The following is a 26,502-nucleotide window of genomic DNA, read 5'->3' as shown; positions in this document are numbered from 1 at the left end:
TCTCAACTAGCACAGGACATATAGCGGTGGGCTATACCTCAAAACATATTCCTTCTAGCCCAGCATGTTCCAGGAGTACAAAATACCATTGCGGATCTGTTAAGTCGTCAAACACAACAGACCCACGAGTGGGAACTCATATGCAAGTTCTTCAGATGTGCTGACAACCTCAGATAGACCTATTTGCCACCCTCAAACGCCAAAAGGCCAAGCTTCGCCACCAGATATCCACACCTACTGTCCAAAGGCAATGCGATATGGATGAACTGGTCAAACAGATTTGCGTACGCTTTTCTACCTCTACCACTCATGCCACTAGTAGTACGCAAACTACAGCAGCATTCTCTGGCCCTCATCCTAGTTGCTTCAACGTGGGCCAGACAGCTGTGGTACACCACACTGCTACAACTGTCTGTAGTACCGCACCAAAAACTATACCTGTCTCCACGCCTTTTAACACAGAACCGTTTAGAGATTAGGCACCTGGACCCAGCTCAGCTCAACCTTGTGATCTGGCTCCTGAAATCCTAGAATTTGCATATCTTAACCTTCCTCCAGACTGCATGAATGGTATAAAAGAAGCTAGACGCACAACCACTAGAGCATGCTATGCAGCTAAGTGGAAACGTTTTGTAATATATTGTCTCAACAACATTATTAATCCTTTAGACGTGTGTATTAAACACATCATAGGATACTTACTGCACCGCCAAAGATGTAACTTAGCCTACTCATCTATTCGGCTACATCTTGCAGCTATAGCAGCATATCTTCAAAACAGACAGCATCTATCTCTCTTCAGAGTGCCTACTATTAAAGCCTTTATGGAAGGCCTTAAGAGAATAATTTGTCCCAGAGTACCACCTTCACTAGTGTGGAATTTAAACATTGTTCTCACACGGCTAATGGGACCTCCCTTCGAACCTTTACATGAATGTGAACTACAATTTTTAACATGGAAAGTTGCGTTCCTAGTAGCTATTACTTCTCTACGGAGAGTTAGTGAACTACAAGCACTAACCATTCAAGAACCTTTCTTGCAAATGCATCAGAATAAGGTCTTTATCCGTACTAATCCAAAATTCCTACCCAAGGTCATTTCTCCCTTCCAGCTCAATCAATCTGTGGAACTGCCAATTTTCTTCTCGCAACCACATAGTAGCAGAAAGAGCTCTTCATACCTTAGATGTCAAAAGAGCACTGCTATACTAAATTGAGAGACCACAACCTTTTCGTAAAACCAAACAACTTTTTGTGTCTTTCTCACCACCACACAATAGGAATCCCATATCAAAATCTGGGATAGCTAGGTGGATTGTGAAATGCATACAAATGTGCTACCACAAAGCTAAACCAAGGTTATCTGTTCCTCCTAAAGCCCATTCCACAAGGATAATAGGGGCTTCAATGGCATTTTTAGGGAACATTCCCCTAGATGACATCTGCAGAGCAGCTACATGGTCTACCCCGCACACATTCACAAAACACTATTGTGTAGATGTGCAAACCAAGTGACAAGCTAAAGTGGGCCAGGCTGTTCTCAAAACATTATTTCAAACTACTGCAACTGATAGGGGTGGTAGCCGCTAATGGTGGGTGCTGTTATACAATCTATGCAGAGTGTGCAATCTGCAGCTCCTATGTCTCAAACGGAAAATGCTACTTACCAGTATGCATCTGTTCTTGGCATGTAGAGCTGCAGAGTTGCACACGCCCCCCGCCTCCCGTTGTCTGTTCCAGTATTATCTTAATTAGATACAGTTTACACGGACATCCTTCCTTTTCTTGCAAAGCTCCATCATTTCCCTAAATTAGGGGGGGGGGTGTATGTGTAGGCAGGTGGGTAGATATAGGGCCTCTGAGGGTGGCACAAAAAGGGCTGCAGCCCTTAGAGGCCTTCCCTGGCCACAGTGACCTTGGTACCTGTGGTAGCATTTACAAGGGACTGGCCTGTGGCCAAAGAGTGCCAATTGGGTTGTGTTTGCAATGCAGGTTAGAGAAAGAACATAGGCCCTGGGTACCTGTTTCGCAGAAGCCCAGGAAACACTCCGTGAAGGCACATCAACAGTTCAGCAAAAGGTGGGGGCAACCATGCAAAAAGAGGGTACATTCTTACACCTGCTGTGCTGTAAGTCTCTGCACTGTGGGTGCAGGTCTGGTGGGGGAGTGGTGGGAAGCACAGTGGTGCAATGGGAAGAGGAACCTTAGCTGGGGTTGCCCCCATACCAGTCTTTTAGAGCATGTACTCCTCGGGGAGCCATCTTTATTATTTCCATGTAACACTCACTAGAAGATTTGTGAACAAAATCATTCAGTTCTCATTTTAATTGCTTAGTGCTATTCCTCTCATTCGAAGATCTGAAGTATGACGCTAGAGAGTAGGGGATGCCCTAGAGAAGGGGGACCAAAGAACTTGCGAAGGGATGTCCAAGAGAAAAGAAAGAAGCCCATTTGTTTTAATGTCATGCTGATTTTTCTATAGCACTTGTACCACAGGACACCGCTGTAAAGCGATAACCTAGAGGGATGAAGTGGATAGCTCCTTCTATTATAGATTCCCTTAGTAATCTATTAAATGCATTTCCAAGGGCAGTGTAAGACCCTGATCTCTGTAAAAAGTCTATGGTCATTCCACTATTGAAGAACTCTAGTTATGACTCTAAAAAACGTAAAAATTACAAGCCCATCTTGCTACTGCCTTATTGCACAAAATTATTGAAAGCTCACATAGTGCATGAGTACTTTTTTTTTTCTTAGATTCATCGACTTAACACTCTAGTATCCACACTAGATCACTTTAGGAGCACAATGTGTCTCATCAACGGATGGTTGAGACCAGCTCAATGCAGAAAAGGCTGGAATTGTGGTATTGGGTCATACACCCTCCCCGTGGACTAGATCATTTTGGCCGCCTGCAATGGGTGTGCTGCTCTCCCCAAAACCAATGGCTGGGAGTTATCATTGATCAATCCCTTTCCCTTAAGCCATAAACTATTAAGGTTGTCTCTAAATGTGTGTTCACGCTCAGAACCATTAGTAAGATTAAACCGTTTTTATCTTCCGAAGACTATCATGGTGTCAGACAGGATTATGCTAACTTGGTCTTCCCAAGTGTGAATGGAAAAATTCCTACCTAACGTAGCAAAAGTTTGAATTCTATTAGGGACCTTCATTTATTCAAATAGCTGCCATATTAAACACAAAACTGCATTTCCCATAAACCAAGGGACTATGAAGATCGAAGAAGGTAAGCCCAATATCCAATAATTAATAGGGAGTGCCATCATCTGCTCTTGTTCCTCTTCTCTTGCCCTCTTTCTTCCTGTGACAGATGCTGACCGTAGGAGATTCTACTCCTCTTTAGAAGACTCAGTTCCTGTAATAATCCAGAGAGCAGTTGGACATTTCTAGCAAAAATCAAACCGTACAATCAATAACGAGGGCAATTGAGATTTAACGTGCAAGCATAAACCTACTGTAATATTGTTACTGATGTAAATTCAAAAGAACTTCACTTACATCCATAACCAGATCCACTGAGTGGGCCACGATTTACCATCAGGTGTGCTAATCCTTGCCTCAGTGTCCTTTATAGAATTGAAACTTTTCATTGTATGTCGGGACCCAGAGGCAAGGATTATGCTAGTCAAAGCTTATCCACTACTAGAACCGCAATGGAGGAGAGCGGTTTGAAATAAAACCTCTTAAAGGTTGAATGAGACTACCAATCTGCTGCATTCAAAATATCCCCCAAGCGGGCTCCTAGAGCAAATTCTTTGAAAGCCAGATCTCTCTGGGTAGAATGCGCCCCAAATAAGTTGGTTTCATTTCCGGCTTCCTGCATGATTCAGCGAACCCATCTTGCTATGGTCCGAAACCACCTTAAATGGCTTCCGCAGAGCAACCAGCAACTGCCGCTCCCCTTGGGGACAAAGCTCCTAAGTCACAGCTTTGTAGGCCTTGATACATTGGTCAACACAACTTTTGGGAATCTGGAAATGCTGGGTACAAATCAAGCGGGAATTGCACTTGGTCGTCTTGCGACATGCTAAGTGACCAGGGTTAGGTCCTATCTGTGATGTTTAGGGGCCTAACATCTGATAGTCTACTGCACAAGATGAGACAGAAAAGGGTGGCCTACTTGGTTGACAGTTGTTTATGGGAGAAGTACTTCTTACCAGGCTACTAGATGAACAGGTTCAAGACCTTATTGACATCCCTGAGGACCGAGTACTGTGGTTCTGGGGGAAGAGACAATTGAATGCCCTTGAGCAATTGCTTAACCAGGGGATATTCCCTGAGAGTCAGGCCTCTGACCATAGTGTGTCCAGCAGAAATCGCCGACCTAAAGGTATTGAACGATCTATAGGCCAGTCTATCCGAAGCAATCCGAATCTATCCGAGGCCAGTCTATCCGAAGCCAAAGAAGCCATGAAATTCAAGATATCCCCACGGGATCCAGGCTCCGCTGCAGACACCAACCAAAACATTGAGACCAAGCCGATGAGTAACGTTTTACCGTACAATCCGCCCATGCCCAAGAAAGGAAGTCTGCTACGCTTCTCGCTGAGGAGAAGCTGATTTAAGGGTAGACTGATTGGAAAATCCCAGGAAAGTTTCATCAGAATTGGAAACCATACTTGCGACTTCCACATTGGGGTCACGACCACCAGATCCGTATCCTGCCTGCAGACTTGGGTTTTCAATCTCATGATCATGGTGAAGGGGAAAGGCCTAGCCCACCTCCCCTCAACCGTATTCGAAGGAAAGCGCCGGTCACCACTGCTCCGGTCTGGCCTTCAACTGAAGTACAGGGGGAGTTAGTGGTCGATTCTGGCTGCAAAGAGATCCACTGTGAAGGAGCCCCATCGGGAGGAGAGAGCTTGAAACAAGACCGGAGGTAGCCTCCACAGTCTCATGTCTCGGAGGTGTCGCGATTTCCAATACGCGACTTAGTTGCCCGTCCCTGGGAGGTATTCCGCCTTCACTGACTGTAGAGGAAAGGGTTTTTAGTGTATCAGAATGTCAAAGGGCGCTGTACCAGAAGTGGACGCTGCGATGGTTGAATAAACTGGGTAAGTAAGGTGCAACAGACGAGCGGAGAAGACCCCTTAACCGCTCAACAGTATGTTATCAGAGACTAACGTACAAAACAACTGCTACGGTAATGCCTATGCACACAAAAACAGAAATCTTTCACAGTCATTTACAGTTATGACACACAATTCAGGAAAAGCCAAAGTCAACAGAACAACAAGCACAATATTTGACGCAGAGGTGCTTTGAGAAGGTTTAATGGTTCCACAACCAGCCGACACGTGTTTCGTCGCGTGGGAACAGTGTCTTCGCCACTCCTCAGGGCTGCGTTAAGGTAATATGGCCAATAGGTCGCTCCACCGGTGATATTTCCGACCCGGCAGGGCCCGTGACCTTTTGGATGAATATCCCCAATGCGTGTTATTCCGGATAATGGAAAACGCTCCTTCAAGAGTTCAAGTCACTCTCCAATGCCAAAGTACGTCTAGGCGTCTGTTTATGGGAGAGTAAGCTCCTGTTAAGTGAAAGCTGAGCTTATATCCCGGGAGAGGATCCAGTCCAGTCTCCACTGGCGCGGGTAAGCACCTGGTGGTCCCGATATAGGTTTGTAGGACGTCTAACATCAAGCATTCCCGGGTTGCCGTGTTCAAAGTAAAGGACACCTGATTCTCCAAAACTCTTGGCCAGGTCTGAGAGGGCCCGAGTCTGGTACCTCCTAGGTGGTTTATATAGTGGACCACTGACACATTGTTCATTTTCAGAAGAACACTGCATTGCTCCTGATCTCTGGTCCAGCATTTCACTGCAAAGAAACGGGCCATCAGTTCCAAGCATTTAATATGTAGGGACTGTTCTGCAGTGGCTCATCTGCTGCGGGTGGTGAACTGCCTACACCATGCACCCCAACCGATGACACTGGCATCAGACTGGATCACCAGGTCCTGTTGTGATCCAAAAATGGCGGTCTTGTTCCAAGCCTCCATGTGGGTGAGACACAAATCCCTTGCTTCCTCTGAAAGAGGGATGTATTTGGAGTACATAAGACACCTTCAGCCTCTGGAGTGCCCGAAAGTGAAGTGGGCATGAGAAAATGGCCTGAATGGAGGACAATAAGAGACCTACCACTCCAGTGATCTGACGGAAGGCAGTCTGTGTCTTGGACAGTTTCCTTTGCACCTCGTGCCTTATTTTGGCCATCTTCCAAGAGGAAAGACTCTGAATCATATCTGCCGAGATGATCACAAATCCTAAGAAAGTAAGTTTGCGGGAGGGGGTGAGGCCCCTGATGGGGATCGAGGTGTAGGGTTTATATGAATACTTGGTTCTCCTGCTTCCTTAACCTCTACCCATCTCACACAATGGCAGTATGGAGAAAATGTCTGCTAACTGAACTTAAGAGATGTTAGTTTACCCCTACTACCTTCTTTAAATCACTTACCCTTAACATATATGAACTTCTTACAACTGTGATGGCACTCCCCTTCAGCGTATGTCTGTCAACATGGAATAATTGTGGTTTTGGGACAGACATATGTGTAAAATGGGTCATAGCTACGATGGTCAGGACTCTCCACTCCCACTCATGGTTTAGATTTCAGAGGCGTGTTCCTCACTGCCCTGGACTCTTGATAGGTGAAGCATAACTTTATGTTCCACTGGAACTAGGGCCCCCAATACTATTTGATTTGTCTCCTAGTAACCTCTACCAGTGGCTGTTGGGAGAAACCTTTGGAGCAGTAGTAGTAAAAGTGAATGCTGATCAGAAATAATAATAAAATTGAATATTTGATACTGCAGTGAGTGCTGTAGTGACTGTGCTTATTAAAGAAATCGTATTGTTGTCTACTAAAGGCAGGTCCGTTTTAATACGAACACTCAACTACTAGAGGTGATAACATCCTCCTAACCCCTTTCTTACTCTTTTTTGGGGGCAAAAAAGAGTGGTGTTCTATAATGTCAAACCCACAACTTTAATGCCTTATATATTAAAGAACTTTTTTTTTCGTGCTCATTTATTTTCACTCTGGCAGCAAGCATAACAGCATACTTTCTGGCCAAAACGTTGTACAACAAGCTTTCATTAACCCTTTCGATGCTGCTGACGAGCTCAGCTCGTCATCACCCACGGGTGTCGTGTGCTGATGACGACGAGCTGAGCTCGTCATGGTGCCAGCAAAATGGCAATTTGCAGCACAGCGCAAAAATCCCAGCAGCAGCCATGTGGTTAAATATGGCATCCCCATATGAGTGTCTGTTCACCAGTCTACATTTGAACTTGAAGTCCAATAACATTTGTATTTAATTTTCTCTGATCTTCTATTTTAAGTTGCTTCAGTGACTTGTGTTTATGTATTGCAAGACTTATCTTTGACCAAGACAGTGACTATATTGTGGTGCTGTAAGATTGTATTAACTGTAGGCCACTAAGACTTTCCAAAGTAAAGTTTTTCTTATCTTTGTAAAATATTGGAAGGTTTATGGGATATCTGTACGTACTATATTAGATGTTAGTCTACGTAAGTGTGAAAAATAGAACTTTTAGCTGCCTCATCCATTATTATTAATAAAAAGTACATTTATACTGTTTGGACAGAATGCTGGAATGGCAAATTGCTGATGTATGTTTCTGACTGAGGGCTCTAGTCTTGTTACTGAAAGATTGTACTTCATTTATGATGGTGCATTAACCTGTTTGATATTTGTCTGACATTTTTAGCATTTGTTTACGATCCAGGTTTATACCAGTATTCGTGTTTCATTGCCACAATTGTGTTTCTGACTTGTATTGTTTTGGCCTGATTGATGCTTGTTGGGAGTGGTAAATCTATCTTCTGTTAAACGTCAAATGCTAAGGGAGTGTGCAAACTACGCCCCTACAACATACCAGTAGGAATGTACCTTCTGGTATTGGATAGTAGGAGTACAGCATATTCCCTTCTTCCACACAACTAGATACAGGCAAGAGTAGACCGCTAAAGAAACTGATCAGGTTAATTTATGCTCCTTCTGACGGGAATGATTGTGACATAATTGGTTAATTTGCCATGTCTGGTTACTAGATCTTTTCAAGACGGAGTTGAAAACAAATCTACTTGTTTTCAACTTAAATCTAGTCCCCGTTTAAAAGGTGTGGATTTTATCAACCAGGTGTGAAGATGGAACGGACACCTCACTCCCCTGAAACCTATAATGTCCACTTTGCTCCAAATTCTATAGACGCAAGGAAGGCATCTCATACTTTTGTATAGTCCACAGTAGCTCAACAGATTCTGGTCGTCAGACATTCTGGAGAACTTGAGTCATCACTTTGTTGTCAACTGTAAAATCGATCTATGTCGGCAGTGGGTGATGGACTGTGGGTGGGCAAGCTTCCTTTGCAACCACCTATCAATCTTTGAATCCAGCCGCATAGGTCCTGACATCTAACCCTACGGCAAATCAGGAAATTAATCTATGTAGCGTCATTGTCGAAGGAAATAATTCTTATGTTATTTTTCTGTTGTCCTTTAAGGATGAAAACTAACAATGTAATGGAATTGATTTATCATCAACCTAATCAGAGCACTGTACATAATTGATGCCCACAGCTGGACATGGTTGATGCCAGTTGCCACAAATTTCGGAGTGGATTACATGTTTTTAGATCTTTTTCTTTTTTCGAATTTTTTACATATCTGCAGAAATTAGATTTTGGGGCAAAAATGTTTTTTGAAGAATGCAGGTATTAAAACTTTACTTTTAAAAACCAAGACATTTTTGTTTAATGAAGATTTTGGTTTGGTGGGAATATAATAAAACAAGGCTGGATTTTCTGTGTACCATGCTGTCATCTGTAGAATTGCCTTCATAGTTAGGCCCAGTTTATTAAGCATTAGCTAAGATTGCATGGAAGGCTGCATGTTTCCTGCAAATACTTCTCCCAGCAGCATACTAACTAGCCTCTGATCACTCACGAATGACACCAATACAATTCCTGCATAGGTTCACGGAAAACAAATAAAACAGCCATCCAACCATTCACACCTTTCCCCCTGATAATGCACTTTGGTGCCTCACTGTGGAGTATGACTCTCTATTTAAATGCCATAATACAGTAGAGTACAATGCTTATTGTTAGTACTTTTAGTGATTCAGACTAGGTAACTGTTTTTGCCATACCCCCACTTTTTTAACAGCTTTCGGACCCCTAGTTTTCCAGATCTCGCGGGGCAACAAATCGTGCTTTTTTTTTAAACTTGCATTGTTGTCCATTGTCAATGTGTTGCTTGAGCTGTTGCTATAGAGATCTCCTATGTATTTGGTGCCAGGTTCCGTGCCCTAAATAAAATATGAATAAAGTGAATAATGCATGCATCTTTCTGGCTAGATTACAGCTCTACTGATCAAAGTGTAACATAAATGGCCAGGGACAGTTTTTCTGTGATCCCTTTGAAAGTGTATGCAATTACCAGGCTGCTTTAAAACCTCAACGTTACCTGGTAGTAACAAAAACAGTTCTGACCCAGATTCGTTTTTTTTTCCATGTATTCACTTTGAACTGTTGGTATCTTGTTTGGCTATCAAAATACTGAATGTTTGGCTTCTCTTCTAATCCCTGCAGGACAAATATAAACGAGCCCTTGCAGATACCGAAAACCTAAGACAGAGGAGTCAAAAGTTAATAGATGAGGCCAAGATATACGGTGAGTGATGTGCCTGCTTGTACTTGAACAAGTCTTACCTGCGAGTGACTTGTTTTTACGAAACTGTATTTGTGCACAGGTATAGCACATTTTTTATGTTTGTGATGTGCATCGAGGCTTATGTGCTGAAAACGCAGTACAACAATTAAAACATTAAAAATTAACACTGTTAGTGTATGCATCGCTGGGTCCAGTCTCGTTCCTGTAAACCGAGGATCTAGTGCCTAGGAAGAGACACCATTTTTTTTTTTTAAATCCACATAAAAGGAGTAATGTCGGGTGCATGGGTGCAGACATCCTTCCAGTGCAAAGTACTTGTCCCCACATGATGCATCCCAGCTTCCATATCTCTGTCCCTTCGTTTTGATTAAGAAGATAGAAGGTGTTAGAAATGGGGGTCTCTAGTGGGCAGTGGCTAGCACAGTCCAAGTAGGGATCCTTCTTCCTAAGTCAGAGTAAGGGGGCTACACCCTTTGATAGCACCTGCTCATCCTTGTGGCAACGTAGCACGAGCAGCTAGGCTTATCTCAGAGGCAATGTGTAAAGCATTTATGATCATACACAGTAACACAGTGAAGGACACTACAAAGGGACACCACACAAGTAGTTATAAGAAATAAGTATCTTTATATATAGACTTAACACAAGACCAATAACTGTAAAAAGCCACAATACTGAAAGGGGGGGGGGGGGGGGGGGGGGGAACTCTTAAAAAGCTGGAAAAAGTGTTCAAATAGGGGCTCAGTTCAAAGCAGGGGTCTCTGCGACCCTTTTACTTACAAAGTACCTGGATTTCGTAGCAAAACAAGCAAAATGTCACAAACGAGCCGTAGCAATGATTTTCCCCACGCTAGGCCGGCGATGCATTGAATCCTTGCCGCAAGGGAGGATGATGCGCCGCTCTGCGGGTGCGTGCAGGACAAAGCGACAGACTTCTTCACGCTAGGCCAGCGATGCGTTGAATCCTTGCTGCAAGAGAGGATGAGGTGCTGATCCTCTTGCATGTGCGATCTTGTTGCGACGAAAGAAAATGTCGCCCCCGCGAGCGACGATCCGGGTGCGATTCTAAGAAAATGGCCGACACACGGAGTCCGCTCTGCGATGATCTCGATGCGATGACCTGGGGTTAGCGGGCCTTCATTAAGCCCGCAAACATGCGATGCGATGATCTCTGAGGTTAGCGAGCACTTTGTCGCCCACAAGCGTGCAATGCGATGATCTTCGGGTTGCGAGCGCTCTGCGGCAGCAGCGCAATGATTTCTCTTACGCTCTTCAGCTGCGGCGGTTAGCGATGATTTTTCAGCGCTCTCTTCTCTGTAGTAGAACTAGAGGCCCTGGAACTCACAGGAGCCTCACCTGCAGGTAGAAATCCCTGCTGGGAGGAATCAGGAGGCTGGTGGGGGAGTCAGATGTGCCTGTGACTCCAGCAGGAGGCTAGCTCTCTTCTAGCTCATGGGTGATAAAAGTCTCTCAAAAGTCCTTTTCCCTCTTCTTCCAAGTCCAAGGAGAATTACTGTAGGCCAATCCAAGAAACAGCACACAAGCACAGTCCTCTTGTTCAGATTCCTTTAGTAACACAGACGGAGGTTCCTCTTGACATCCAGGAGCAATACAAAAATCAGGTATTTGTGCACAGCTATTTATACCCCAAAAGTCTTTGTTCTCAACAGTCTCTAGTCACTGAACCCAGCCAGAACCAGTTCTGCTCAGGCCTGGAGCACTTTGTTTACCAGGCTGTATTCTCCCTTTCAGAAAGAGGGGGTCTGCCATCAGACTCACAGTAGGAGGTGGAGCCAGCATTCACCTTGCAGGCACAGCCCTATTCAGGTCAAAGAGCTACCCCTCCCCAGTACTCAATGCAGATCTCTATTCAACCCAGGTCTGACTCAGCCTGCCTTGCCCCTCTAAACCCAGACAGTCCATACACAACAGCAGAGCACACTGGAGGCTTAGGCAAGAAAATACCTACTTTCCTAAAGTGGTATTTTCAAACACAGAATGTTAAAACCAACTTCACTAAAAGATTTATCCCCCCCCCCCCACCAGCAAGTGCACGCAACTTGTGTTCACACAGCCTGAAAGCTCTCACTTACCGGCTCGGGCCTTGCCCGTCTCCTGGCACACCGCGGGGCTCTCCTCAGCACTCGGGAGCCCCGTGTTGCCTCTGGTGCCATGCAGTCTTCGCCCAGTCCCTCTGATGGGGCCAGTACTTCAGCATTCATGCTGGAGGGTTCCGGACGTTCTCCCGGCGGTTCCTTCCTGTTCCTTGTGCAGGCCCGCCCACGTCTCAACGAAGGCTGCCTGACTTCCGCGATGTCGCACGGCCAATGCTTGTTATTTTTAAGAAAGATGCTTCTAAAACTGGACATAGTCAATAATGTAGCGCTGCATCCATGAGACGGAGGGGAGTAATTATTGTCACACTAAGTACAACGGGGCGCTGTGAGTTGCCCATGGACAAATCGGGAATCGGGAACCGGGTCGCGACTGCATCTGATCACATCACGATACAAGTGATTAATTCCTTCACACAGCTACAGCAAAAAGGCTGATTAGTCCACGATCGCACCGTAAAACACCAGTGACGGTGGGATTAGCCCAGGATCACCACGGGGATATAGAATATGCGCTGTGTCAAGGAAGATTGGGGTCGGGGATGCTGCAAGTGTCCGACCAATGGTCATAGTGAGACTTTAATTATTCACGGTCCCCACCGAGACCAGTTAGTCGTAGTGAGTGTCTTAAGTGTCAGACCGAAGCCCGCAGCAAGGCTCTGTGTAGGGTGCGCAGCCTCGCCAGGGAAGGAGGGGGTGATTAGACCAAGTGGATTGTATGGTCCGCTCAGGATCACACTCTGAGACCAGGGAGAAGCTGTGATTGGCACAGTGCCACCACGAAGGCCCAATGATGTGGTCACATTCTCCAGAGCGACACTGGATATTTGCCATCGGAGTGCTAATGGTGATCCGGCCAAGGTCACAGGACATACAGGGAGGCGCTGTGGTGAGCCGCGACTCACCCCCGAGGCCTAGGGAGGAATTGTGACCAGTGACAACCCTAGGGTAAACTTTAATTGGGTAAAATACACCCAAACATTCTGTTTCCGACTTCATTTACAGTTCATCCAATAAAGCGCAAACCTGCTTCAACCGAGTAACTCGAGGAGCTGCGACAGGCGCACCTATTATTATTATTATTATTATTATTATTATTATTATTATTATTATTATTAAAAAATGTTATAAAGCGCGTAGTCACCCGGAGGTATCCCAGCGCTAAGATCCCTACACCTGCGGGTCAGTGGGCAAAGAGAGGGGGGGGAAGGGGGGGAAGGTCTGAGTTCAGGGAGGACAAAGTTTTAAGGGAAAAGATGGGTTTTCAGCCGCTTCCTGAATCGTAGGTAGTTTGATTCTATTCTCAGGTCGCGGGGGAGTGCGTTCCAGAGGCGTGCGGTGTGGACCGAAAAGCGTCTTCCACCTGAGCGTGCCTTCTTGAATCTGGGGATGATGATAAGAAACTCCTTATCAGATCGGAGGGATCCTGAAGCTTTATAAGGTCTGATAAATTTTCTTAAAATAGGGGGGCCTTTATTTTGAAGCAGTTTGTGGGCCAGGCAGAGGGCTTTGAACTTCACTCGCTCCCTCACTGGGAGCCAGTGAAGGAGCTTCAAGGCTGGTTTGGCCGAAGCTCTGGCAGGAGTATTAGTGAGGATCCGGGCAGCGACGTTTTGGATCCTTTGTTGCTTGTTCAAAGTTGCCTCAGGGGCGCCCAAGTAGACAGAGTTACTGTAATCTAGCCTAGATAGTATCAGGCCTTGGATTAACAGTTTTTGCGAGGAAGTAAGGGCAAAATCTTTCTCATTGACTTAAGGAGCCCAAAGCATGTCCCGGCTACTTTTTTTGCTTGTGTGGAGAACGAAAGATCGGTTTCGAGCCACACACCCAGGTTTTTTACTTCATGTTTCGGCTTTGGGGGGGGGGGGGGGGGGGGCCCAGACAGGGTGGCCAGATGTTCTGGGGGAGGGCGAGCCCTTTCTGACCAAGGAGGAGAATGTCAGTCTTTGAGCCATTCAGTTTTAAGGCTGAGCTGTTCATCCAACCTTGTATCTGCGTCAGACAGTTGTATAAGTCCGCAGGTTGTTGGCTTGGGTGGGATAAGGACACAACTAATTGTGTGTCATCAGCGTAGCTGACGATACTCACTCAGAACGTAATGACAACCTCCTCCAATGGGGACATGTAGATATTGAATAATGTGGGGCTCAGGGAGGAGCCCTGCGGCACGCCACATTGGAGGGGTGTTTCGGAGGAGCGGGTGTTATTCTCCCAGATCTGAAAGGATCGTTGGCCCAGAAAGGACGAAAGCCAGGATAGTGCGGTGCCTTCCACACCGACCCTCCTAAGCCGTTTGATAAGGAGCTGGTGGTTGACGGTGTCGAAGGCCGCACTAAGGTCGAGGAGGATCACTGCCACTGATCCTCCTGCGTCTAAAAGTGCTCTGGCCTCCTCCACCGCCGCAAGGAGGGCGATGTCAGTGCCCTGCCCTGGGCGGAAACCGGTCTGTGAGCTTTTTAGCCGATTGTTGGTTTCCAGAAATTGTGATAGTTTCTTATTCGCAAGTTTTTCGGCAATCTTGCAAGTCCCGGGGAGAAGGGAGATTGGCCTGTAGTTGGCCAAGTCCACAGGGTCCAAAGAGGGTTTCTTTAATAGCGCCTTGACGACTGCCGCCTTCCAACTAGAGGGAACGACTCCCTGTTGGAATGAAGCGTTGATAAGATGGGTGAGGGGAGGAACGATGATGGGTGCTACTTCCTTGAGGGTACGTAGCGGGGCGGGGTCCCTGGGAGATCCGCTTTTGATGGTATTTAACGTTTTTTCAACTTCTTTGGTGGTTACTTGTCCCCAAGAAGATAGGCGGGGGGAGGTAGGAGTATCGGGGAACTCGTTTTCCTCGCTCGGATTTGTGGGTGGGATCGAGTCGAGGATTTTCTGGATCTTCTATTTGAAGAAGCTAGCTAGCTGATGGCATTTTTCCTGATCTGCCTTGGGGTCTGGTGGGTTTCTCGGTCCGGGATCTGGAACCTTAAGAAGTTCTTTCAAGATAATAAGATTCTTTGCTAGAGCAAACAGAATTTTCTATTCTTTCCTGAAAGAATAAACTTTTTGTCTTGCATATGGCGGTTTTGTAAGTTAGTAGAGAGGTGAGGTAGGCGTCCTTCTTTACCTTAGACTTATCCTTTCTCCAGGAACGTTCTGTTCTCTTACATTCCTGTCGCAGAGACTTAAGCTCTGGGGTATACCAAGGAGCGGGGGGCACTCGTTTGGTATATTTGAGAGTGGCGGTTTTGGGGAGGAGTTTGTCTAAAGAGGATGTGATCCAAGAGTTGAACTGTTCGTCTGCTGTAACAGGATCGGTGGAAAGGATAGGGATAGAGTCTGAAAGAATGGTGGCCCATTCGGTTGGTATAAGCTTGTGCCACCGTCTGTCGGTAACCTGAATTTTAGCGGTTTGGGGGGGTGCTGTGGGTGAATCCCAAAAGATAGGGATTAGAAAGTGATCTGTCCATGGCAGAGGCAGGGGGGGACGGGTGGTAATATCTGCGATATTAGTGAGGACGGGGTCTAGGAGGTGTCCCTTAGCGTGGGTGGGTTCGTTATTCACCAGCCGTATGTTGAATGACATAAGGTCCAGAAGAAGGTCGGATGCTGTCCGGTCTGTGGGGTCTGTAAAGTGAAGATTGAGATCGCCCACGATGAGGAAATTAGCGGAGGAGGCTAATTGTGATACCATTTCAGTGAGAGCATTAAGGAATTTCCCTGGTGTGCCCGGAGGGCGGTAAATCAGCAGCTTCAAAAGGGAATGTACCGGGGAGGTTTGGATGGCAAAATGGCAGCTTTCGCAATCTTCAATGTTGACGTTGCTGATTCTACAGATAAGGTGTTCTCTGTAGATTATTGCCAACCCCCCTCCTCTCCCTCTGGGTCTGTGCAAGGCTTGAATAAGATAGCCTGGGGGAAGGGCGATGATGATATCAGGATCTGAGCTGTCAGAAAGCCAGGTTTCTGTAAGAAACAGTACGTCCAGGCCATGATCCTGTATCATCAGGTTGGTTTCATATGCATGCTTAGGGAGGGAGCGGCAGTTAAGGAGGCCTATCTGTAGTCCAGCTTTGGCCAGGGTCTGAGTAACTGGGTTGCAGCGTGTGCAGATGGAAAAGGGTTTGCCTTAACCGTGGATGTAGCGACACTCCTGATTTTTTTTCTGGGTGAAGAGCCCGGAGCATGTCGCTTGTGTACACCAGACGGTCGTGAGGTGAATCCAGCAGAATCCCTGGGCCTGGGTCCGTCCGGGCCCGGACGGGCCCAGACGGGCTTGCCTTAGGCGCGCCCGCTGCGCGTACGTGAAATGCACATGTTTAAGAAGGCAAAGGGGCGTGGCCTCGAGCAAGTGGGCGTGGCCACAGGACCGGCTCACTCGCTGCTGGCGGCGATTAGCTGGGCGTTCCCGCTGCAGCGTTAGCTCTGCTGCGTGAGGGTAGGAGAAAGCGATAATCAGCCCACAGTGAATCAATCAGGTTGGAATGGGGGGGTAGCGGTGACAAATTATTAGACACAAGTTATTTTTAAAATCAGCGTACTTTCAAGTTAAAAAGCGCTCCCGGCTGTGCCTCAGGAGTAGTGATCTGACCAGAGCTCGTCATCAGCTCTGTTTAAGAAGGCGAAGGGGGCGTGGCCTCGAGCGAGTGGGCGTGGCCACAGGACCGGCTGACTCGCTGCTGGCGGCGATTAGCTGGGCGTTCCCGCTGCAGCGTTAGCTCTGCTGCGTGAGGGTAGGAGAAAGCGATAATCCGAGGGTAGGAGAACCTAATACGCTTCACTATCAACTGAGTGAACTCGCTTCGTCACTGATTGGAAAGCGTGCGAGTGGATGAATGGGAGAATGTGTACAAACTTGGATGGGTGACTTGATGCATTTATGCCTGACCGAGAGAGCGCATGAATGGATCGTTGAGTCGGTGGGCTAGTCCGCAGATGGTTGACTAAGTGAGTCCATAGATGAACGGATGTCTGAGTGCCTCGAAGAATGCTCACGTGGGCGAGTGAGTGACTACATGCATGGATGCAGATAGGTTACACCAACCTTACTGGAAGAAATGACAATGTCAATAAAACAGAACGAATCACTAACACAAGGCCAGTGGGTATCTCAACGTGTCAAACTGCTCACAACTGCTCTCAAACTGCTCACAATACAGAATTACCATGCCAGTGTGGGCATTATGCAGAAGTGGCCATTCTCACGCCACCAGAGTCCACATTATGCCAAGAATTGCTGCCAGTGTGCGCAAGCCAGCACCGTGCTCATGGTGAGCACACACCTGAAATGGATGCCACATTCTGCCAAGAATTACCACCACTGTGCGAAAAACTGCCATTATGATGCCAGAGCATGTATTATTTATGGGGAAGTCAGCCTCATGCACCAGACACCCATCTATATCTATACTAATATAATAAAGAGAGAGCCCAAACCTTTGAGGCGGGTAATCTCAGGAACCACAGCACCAATCCCAAAACCCAATACAGCGTTGGAAAGGGCAGTTGCAGCAGAAGGACATAGGCTGTGCAGGCGCCCACCACATACATTTAAAAGGTAAAAAAACCGTGCCAGCAAAGTAGTCCCTTGTGGGCGTGTCTGCGTTGTGCTGTGGGCGTGACAAACGCTGGGGGCATGTGGTACGTTCCGCCCTTCATGCCATGTCTCGTATCGTGTTCTAATCCCATCCTGCTCCCTTTAAATACCACTGCACCCATAATCCTAACCCACCCTTACTCCTTAAAATACCCCAACACCCTTAAACACTAACCCATCTTAACCTTATAAATATACCCTGTACCCCAAAACCCAAACCTATCCCTAAACCCTAAAAATACCCCTGTGTCACAAGACCCAAACCTAGCCCTGAACCCTATAAATACCCCTGTACCCCAAAACCCAAACCTACCCCTGAACCCTAAAAATACCCCTGTACCCCAAAACCCAAACCTAGCCCTGAACCCTTAAAATACCCCTGTACCCCAAAACCCAAACCTACCCCTGAACCCTAAAAATACCCCTATACCCCAAAACCCAAACCTAGCCCTGAACCCTAAAAATACCACTGTACCCCAAAACCCAAACTTACCCCTGAACCCTAAAATACCCCTGTACCCCAAAACCCAAACCTACCCCTGAACCCTAAAAATACCCCTGTACCCCAAAACCCAAACGTAACCCTGAACCCTAAAAATAACCCTGTACCCCAAAACCCAAACCTACCCCTGAACCCTAAAATACCCCTGTACCCCCAAACCTACCCCTGAACCCTAAAAATACCCCTGTACCCCAAAACCCAAACCTAGCCCTGAACCCTAAAAATACCCCTGTACCCCAAAACCCATACCTATCCCTAAACCCTAAAACTACCCCTGTACCCCATAACCCAAAACTATATCTGAACCCTTAAAATACCCAAACACCCCAAAACATATAACTCAGTACCCCAAAACATATACCCCTATACCCATACTTACCTTATCCAAACATTAAAAAAAACATGCTTTTACCATTCATGCATTTACAATGAATTTCGTTGTAAATGTATGCGTGGTAAAAGCATATTGTAGTAACTGACTCCACGCAGGTTGGTGATGTTCAGATAGATTTATTGAAGATAGATGGGAGATCAGTAGTACATCAGTATATAGCCCCACCAGGAGCACCCAGCTAGGCACTCAGCCCTACTCCAACTGACTGCTTCATAGAACAACATTCCAAATGACATCACACCAGAGTGTTCTACAGATGGAGTAGTGGGAAATATGCATACACACAATATACAGGATACTACATATCCTCTTTTCTAATAAAAGCAAAAGAACATATTCAGGTGTATAACAATGTAGACAGAAATAAAGAGAAGAGAGCTAGAGAAACAAAGTAAAGCTAGATAATGAGAAACAGAAGTAAAGCTAGATAATGAGAAACAGAAATACAAAACCCGTTTCCCATCCTCCTTTCTGATGAATGCGAAAAGAAATAAAGTGAAGAAACAGAAACCATCAATGAGAACCCTCTGTGCACGAACTGGCCAGGAAAGTACACAAAAGAGTAAACCACATCAGGAGAAAATAAGATGATAGGGAAGAAGAGAAAAGCAATCTAGAATTCCTTCCTCTCTATACAGTAAAAAACATTAGAATAAATAATACAATTGAAAAGTACTGGGCTACAGCGAAATAAGTTTGTAAAACAGAATAAAGAAATGCCCAGTCTTAATAGACCACTGCAGTAAAACCCAAACTATACACTCAACAGGGTAAAATATGAAAGTGCAGAGGAAAAACGAGATACCCAAAACATTTATGCACAGTTGACGTAAAACCATTAACCTACACTAGACACCTTAAGAAAGGTTTAAAACGTGCACTAAAATAAAGGTAAACACATGGAATGCCATGAGTAGTTGTGCACTGTAGACAAAAAAAAACATTAACCTACACTAGACTCCTTAAGAAAGGTAAAAATGTGCACTGAAGTGAAGGTATACATGTAATGTCATGAGTAAAAATAACATGTATGTGTTAAAAACGTACCTCGACATGAGGTCAAGTTATGCACAGGATGATGGGCGGACCCAATAAACACACCTCCAGAGAGGTCAAAATTGTGCACAGAAACAACAGGATCAAAATACATGCGTAACACCCCATATAGGGTAACAACAATATGCACTGTAATGACAAGAGAAACTCCTATGTGACACCACGGTATGTGCACTGTGAAAAACAAACAGAATATTGTGCAATGACACCTCAGGTTGAGGTACAGAGTGTGCATTGTGAAAACAGGACTGAAACCTAGAAATTGTGCACATTGTGAGGGTAATATTATACATCAAAAGAAAAAAGTTCCACAGCGGATCTGACAACCAGCACCTCTATATTCCGATGTCCCTCAAATGTCCAATTTATTGTTGTGCTGATAACCTCCAGGACCTGCTGCGGTTTGGTCCTACTGGAAATCCAGACAAAGACTTTAGAAACAGAATGGAGGCAGCACCAAGTATGAAGTAGACCAGGACCACGTAGTATCAAAAATATATTTTCTTTTATTTCTTCATTTATAAGACAGCCAACGCGTTTCGCTCCCCAACCATGGGAGCTTCGTCAGGGCAAGGATGTTATTAGATCTTGAAGCAACGGAATGACGTCAGTAAATACGTTTGACCAAAACAGTACAGAAGCCGATATCAAAATTCTGATATCCGGATAATATTATAAACACGTCAAGGGCTTATGGGTAAAGGGCACGATTATCCAAGAAGGTAATATTCCAAAAAGTAATGTAAAATGTTTTTGACGTCCAAAGACAGGCACGTGCGCAGACCTTAATAAGCTGCTACCACAAATGCTCCACGCGTCCTGTTACTGCAGTGTCCCCATGACGGATTCGATCGAGCAGTATCAGATAAGCGAAACTCTATGGACCTTGTGAGGTAAAAACAATGTGCACTACTAGATACATAGATTAAAGACACCACATATGGAGGTAATAACCTTATAAATACCATGCTGACTGTAACCCTCACGATACCCTATGTAGATAAACACGGAATATAGGCTAACATAAGAAAAACATTAAGTAGGAAAACATTAACTCCGATACTGCTGCTCCGGAACTCTGCTCCGATACTGCTGTCATTTGAGCCACTAATTATCCAACCAAACGTACATGTAGAGCTCTTTGCAAAAGATGAGACGTCTGTGTGGGATCCTGTCTGCCTGAATTTGTCATCATCGTGCGTCGTTGATAAAAAAAAAAAAACGAAAAGAAAACGTGGTTGGCAAAAAGACAGGCTGGCAGGCAAGGAGAAACTGCTAGAAGTACAGCGCTACCAACTCCATGATGGCGCTACGTTATCTGACGCCTTGCCGGATGGTTCAAGTCAACTCTTTGCACCAAACAAACGAAGGTGCAGCGCTTCACAAAATGCGTCACAGAGAAGATAGTAGTGAGAAACTCCAAGTTGTGCAGCGAAACGGAATGACAAACACAGGGCTCTTGACGTTGCGCGGTGTTGTTGAACGACGCACACAGGATTCTTTGACACACTGCAATGACGCCGAAGACACCACGCTCCTCCACTGAGACACAGAAATTCCACCACGTCATCAGATTTGAAAGTGGCATGGTGAAGAGCGGATCAGCGCGTAGGCAGACACACAGGTCCACAATTAAACGGAAACTCCATGACAGACCCACGGTAGGAGAGTTCAAATCTGGCTTCTATATTTTTACTAGTCTGTCTGTAAAAGCTTAGTCTATGGCAGCATGTAGATACCAGATTGTGATTTTACAGCATGTATATCCACGAAATAACTGTGATTTCCTCGCTGAAGACAACAGCTGGGGCATGACCATTGAAAGTATAGAGGTTTTAAAGCAACTCCACTTGACACTAATGAGAGTTTAATTCCATGCGCACACATTGGAAAAGTCACAGACTGGTGTTAGGCAAACAGTTCTCTCCGTGCATATATAAATGCCAGACACATTCTGAGTAGGAATACTTAAGCAGAAAATGACTCGTGTCTCCAGGTATCAGGGAAAACGTTTATACTTCGTCAAAAACAATTTCACTAACTGCGTAGTAAACTCGAAGTAATAAAAGGCTTACTGTATTTGAAAGCTAACTCTGCGCAGCCTCCATGGAGCTTTTTGAAGGAGTTGACTCTTGAGCCCGAACACAGCACGCTTGTCAAAGGTTGTCCGGTGTGATGGACACAGGTGAAAGCTTGAGGTGCTGCTTGCGTTACTAAGAAAGTCTTATCCACACACTGTAGGAACAGCAGGCAAGTGTGTAAGCATGTAACAGGCAAACAGATCACGCAGGACGCATACTGGCAGGCTTACCCTCACTTAAGAAATTGGAACTGGAACTGGCACTTGAGCGTTGAGGGCGACCGGTGGATGGTCACTGGTGGGGGTGATGTGTGCCAGATGAAGAGTTGGAGAAAATTGTAGTTTCAAAGGTTGCTTGAAGTTACTTGAGGTTGAGAGTAGGAACACAGGATGTCCTCAGTGGTCTTCAGAGGTAGCATATGCAGGTTCTTTAGTTCAAATCGTCGCCAAATAAATGTAGTAACTGAGTCCACGCAGGTTGGTGATGTTCAGATAGATTTATTGAAGATAGATGGGAGATCAGTAGTACATCAGTATATAGCCCCTCCAGGAGCACCCAGCTAGGCACTCAGCCCTACTCCAACTGACTGCTTCATAGAACAACATTCCAAATGACATCACACCAGAGTGTTCTACAGATGGAGTAGTGGGAAATATGCATACACACAATATACAGGATACTACATATATAAAATGTAAAGCCATGCGTTATAACGGCATTGCGGAGACATGGTACTTTCGAAATGATAGTATGCAGAGTGATGGTATGCAGAAAGAAAGTTGCGCAATAATGGGTGTTTACCCTCTCATGGTATGTATATTGATGGCACGTCGGCCCACATCTCCAGCAACATACTCATATTTTTTCACCACCCATTTGAAAAATGCACAGGTCTCTCTCATTGAAGGCCAGCACCGACATACACTTTTAGACACACCTCCCGCCACAACTTCTAGAATTGCGAACTTTAGAGCTGGGGAGCTACGTTCGAATCTCCGCATCAGCTCAACATCCTGTGATTCCAGGCAAATCGCTTTGTCTCCCCGTGCCTACCACAAATGAATGTGTTCTTCTGTAATGTAAATTGTGCTCATGCCATGTTGTCGAGTTTGCACTATATAATATTGCAAGGAAAAATAAAGTAGGGAAACTAGAGTTCACACACTACTGAACGCGCAATCTTAAGTGCACTGTGAATCGGAGACAGGCCTGTCACAGATAAGAAATGCTATCAAAATGAAATCCTACAAAACAATATATTACTGGCCGGCAGCAATTCATACCGGGACAACGTCGGGACGGGCTGCTAGTATTATATATACCCCCACATGCATGCAAAAAATGGTGCGTTGAGCACTATAAGCACACACCAAGCGCATAAAACTTTATAAATAAACAACTGCAACATTGTGTCTGCAGCAAACACCTGCATACTCAGTCCCACTGCCTTGCTAAACACACAAGGCATGTTACAGACTCAATGCCCTCCCTGCCAACACAGCGACTGATTCATCATCCTTCAAAAACATTCACAAGAATTACAGCTGCAGCCTCCACACAAAACAATAATATATCAAATTGATACAAAAATACAGCAACAAAATCGGCACAACAACATGAACACACGCAACAATACAGAAAAACGCACCACAGAATAAAACATCCTAACACAGCATCGCAATGTAACACACTGCATTTTTGTGTTGTTTTATATTGCCTGTTTTGTTGTGTTCTTGTGTGGCTCTTATGCTGTGTTATTGCGTCACTTTTGTGTTGTTTGTAGCAGTGAGTTGTGGTAATGGTTTTTGTTGGTATACTGTGTTGCTGCTATTGTATTCTGTCATTTTGTGTTGTTGACATGTGCTGTCTATTATTGTTTTGTATGTTTGTGCTGTGTTGTTTTTTTCAACAGGTTGTGTGTTTTCTGTTATTATTGTGTTACTTCTGTGACGTGTTGCTCTGTCCTTATTTCATTGTATTTTGTTGTTTTCTGTTCTTATATTTGATGTTTTGTAATGGTATTGTGGTTGTATTGGAGTGGTTGTGATATTGGTGTTATGTTTTGGACTGTGTTTTGTTGTTGTGGTATTGTAATATAGAGATGCTGTGATTGTTATTTTTTTACATACCTCAAGCTCAATCTGCCTGTGTTGTGGGGTTGAAGTACAGTATGGGGGCCACAGAATACTGACAGGGGTGGTAGAGCAGCGGTGGGGGTCATTTGCTGCTATGACTTGGTCATTCTGTGGTAACGGGGGTAGCACGGTGGTGATGGGGGCTGATCGTGTGCTGCTGTTAGATGATAGTGCCTTTGTGGTGGTAATGTAATGTGGGGAGAGGAGTTGGCCTAACGGCTAGGGAGGTTGACCTTGAATCTGGGGAACCGGGTTCGAGTCTCGGGAATGATGCTGAACATCCTGTGATTCTGGCCAAATGACTTCACCTCCCCGTGCCTAACAAAAATTAATGTGTCCTCATATAACGCAATTGGTGCTTTGTAAAGCGCTCTGATACCCATTACCTTCGGGTAATATAAACTCTGAAAAATGTTTTAAACAAAAATGTAGTGGTAGGAGGTGGTAGCACAGCAGTGTGGGTGGGACCTTGGTCTTTTAATAATGAGACCTCACTGCCCGGTGTGGTGGATGAACTCGCGGTTCTGTGACGTGCATTGGTGGGTTGATCATGTGGTTTTGTTTGCGGGGGGGGTTCATGGCGGTATTTTAGCTGGAATGTGAAAGGTTGATGTGGGTGGTACGGACATCACGTTGCGGGTAGTTCAGTGTTACGTGGTAGTAGTGCAGAGGGGTGGAGTAGAGTGGTTACAGGTGGCAGTGTATGTGCTAGGTGTGATGGTGGTGAGATTATTTCAGGTAGTCCTGTAAGAATGGGAAAGGCAGTGTAGCAGTGGTAGGTGGCAGTATGAGGGGTGGTAGAGTTCTACTGTGAGGTGTTCCTCTAGTAGTGGCAGTGCAGTGATGGGATGGTGGTGTGCTGTTGAGAGGGGTGGAGAGAGGAGGCCATGGGCAGTAGTGTTGGGATGATCGTATGATGGTGGGCTGGCAGTGTGGCAGTATGGGGAAAAGTGTAGGGGCATTGTCTTGTGTTGGAATGCCTCACAGAGGTTGGCAGTCCTGTGGAGTGCAATATGAAATGGAATAAGCCTGAAAGATGATCAATAAGTACATGTTATATCTGTTCATTAATTTTTATAATCTCTTTCCTGCTGACTGTGTTAAGGTTTTAAATGAAATTCTTCTTTTTTAAAAGAACAACAAAATAAGCACCCTTCTTGTATTTGCTATGTGATTTGGAGGGGGGGTGGATTTCAATGTTCCCTTGTGTAACAACTATAAGAAAGGTATTTGCGGTCTCCAAGACTAACACGGCTGCTCCTTGACCCATTTTTCACATTCGCATTTAGGCAATACCTTAAACGACTGTCTTTTTCAGCCTGGAGCTAGAATACGCTAATGACCTTACGGACCCGCCCGTCGAATTTAAGCCTACATTTCACGGCAGGGGTCTGTCAAGTCTCATTGACTACATTCTATGCTCCCAAATATTGAAGGGACAACTGCAACAATTTAAGACAGGTTCTGATATTTCCAGCGACCATTTTCCAAATAGTATCTTATTGTCAATCAATATCCCTTTGCCTCACCCCACCAGGATCAGCTTACTAAATCAACAATCTTTGAGCATGGATAAGGTAAATGGCTTTTTAGTAAAATGGGCCAAAGTTGACCCTGAACTATTTACTGGCAAAGTTCTTTCCAAAGCCCTCCCCTGGTTGAATAATTGTTTAGCAGAGGATTCCACCCCTCAGTTGATTATATCCAGCTTTCTGGAGATCCTAAAAATCATACAGGCAGAATTATTCTGTCATCATAAACCCCGAGAACAGGAATCATTAGGTTGGGTTGATTCTACTTGCCGCAAAGCATTAACTGCTCTAAAAAAAGCCCTTCACAGACAAAATAGAGATCTAGTTGAAATTGCCAAACTTAGAAAGGCTTACAAACTGGCACAACATAACCGCAAAAAGGAAATTAAGAAAAATCTTTGGGCCCAATTACATGAGAGTTGTCTACGCAAAGACAGCTCCCTGTTTTGGCGCACAGTTAAATCACCCTTTTTGGTTGATGCCACAGCCTCTCAACATCTAAATGTGGCCGTGACGGCTGACGAGTGGGTGGCTCACTTTTCAAAGATTTTCGGTGATTCAACCGCCGACGTTACAACTGTGGCTCAGACGGGTAAGGATAGTGTCAAGGACTCAATATATCCCATTGACCTCTACTTCGATCTAAACGTAGTCACTAACGCCCTATAATCATCTAAAACTAAAACAACATCCTGATTTCTAGGGGAACAGTGTTCCACCATCTGGGAGCAAGATTAGAAAAGGCTCTGCCTCCCCACTTGGCTCTTCGCACTCGAGGGGCTGTAAGTAGAACCTTCACAGAGGAACAGAGGTTCCTGGCAGGGACATAGGGAATCAAGAGGTCCTTTACTCCTCCAGTCTCTTTCCTGTTGAGGGTTCCGTACACCTGACAAAGCACTTTAAAGGAAATCCTGGCATCAATTGGAAGCCAGTGCAGGGATTTCCTGGCGAGGGTGGCTGACGACCTCCTAGGTAGATCGAGTACGAACTTCGCCGCTGCATTTTGCACCTTTTGAAGACTTTGCAAAAGAGGCCTTTATTAGCTCCCGCGTATAGGGCATTACAATAATCAAGCCGAGATACTAACAGTGCTACCACAGCTTGTTTCCGGGCAATACTTGATTTTCCGCAAGATTCCGATAATGCCCCAACAAGTGGAGATGGTCCTTTTTACTTGAAGACCCATGTCAAGGGCCGGGTCAATCATGACCCCCAAATTTCGTGGCACGAAGGTTGGAGCCGGACAGGTCCCCAGGGATACAGGCCACCATTCCGACGACCAGATGTCTTCCTTCTCGCCGAACACAAGGATCACCGTCTTTTCGCCGTTTAGCCTCAATGAATTGCCAATCATCCATTGTGCGACTGCCTCCATACAGTGTCTGAACTTG

At 45.4% G+C, this 26,502-nt stretch overlaps 1 protein-coding gene across 1 annotated transcript in view; it reads left to right on the top strand.

Moving 5' to 3' along the window:
- GRPEL1 (GrpE like 1, mitochondrial) overlaps nucleotides 1–26,502 on the top strand; it is a 91,524-nt gene that overhangs the window by 47,918 nt on the left and 17,104 nt on the right. Inside the window, exon 3 of the mRNA XM_086949455.1 lies at nucleotides 9,638–9,719. Coding sequence (XP_086805581.1) covers nucleotides 9,638–9,719 — 82 coding nt within the window. The remainder of the gene's footprint in view (nucleotides 1–9,637; nucleotides 9,720–26,502) is intronic.

Source organism: Lissotriton vulgaris, unplaced genomic scaffold, assembly GCF_964263255.1.
Source record: "Lissotriton vulgaris unplaced genomic scaffold, aLisVul1.2 SCAFFOLD_1715, whole genome shotgun sequence".
NCBI lineage: Eukaryota > Metazoa > Chordata > Amphibia > Caudata > Salamandridae > Lissotriton > Lissotriton vulgaris.
The sequence above is the reverse complement of the archived record's forward strand: the minus strand, read 5'-3'. Positions and strand labels throughout refer to the sequence as shown.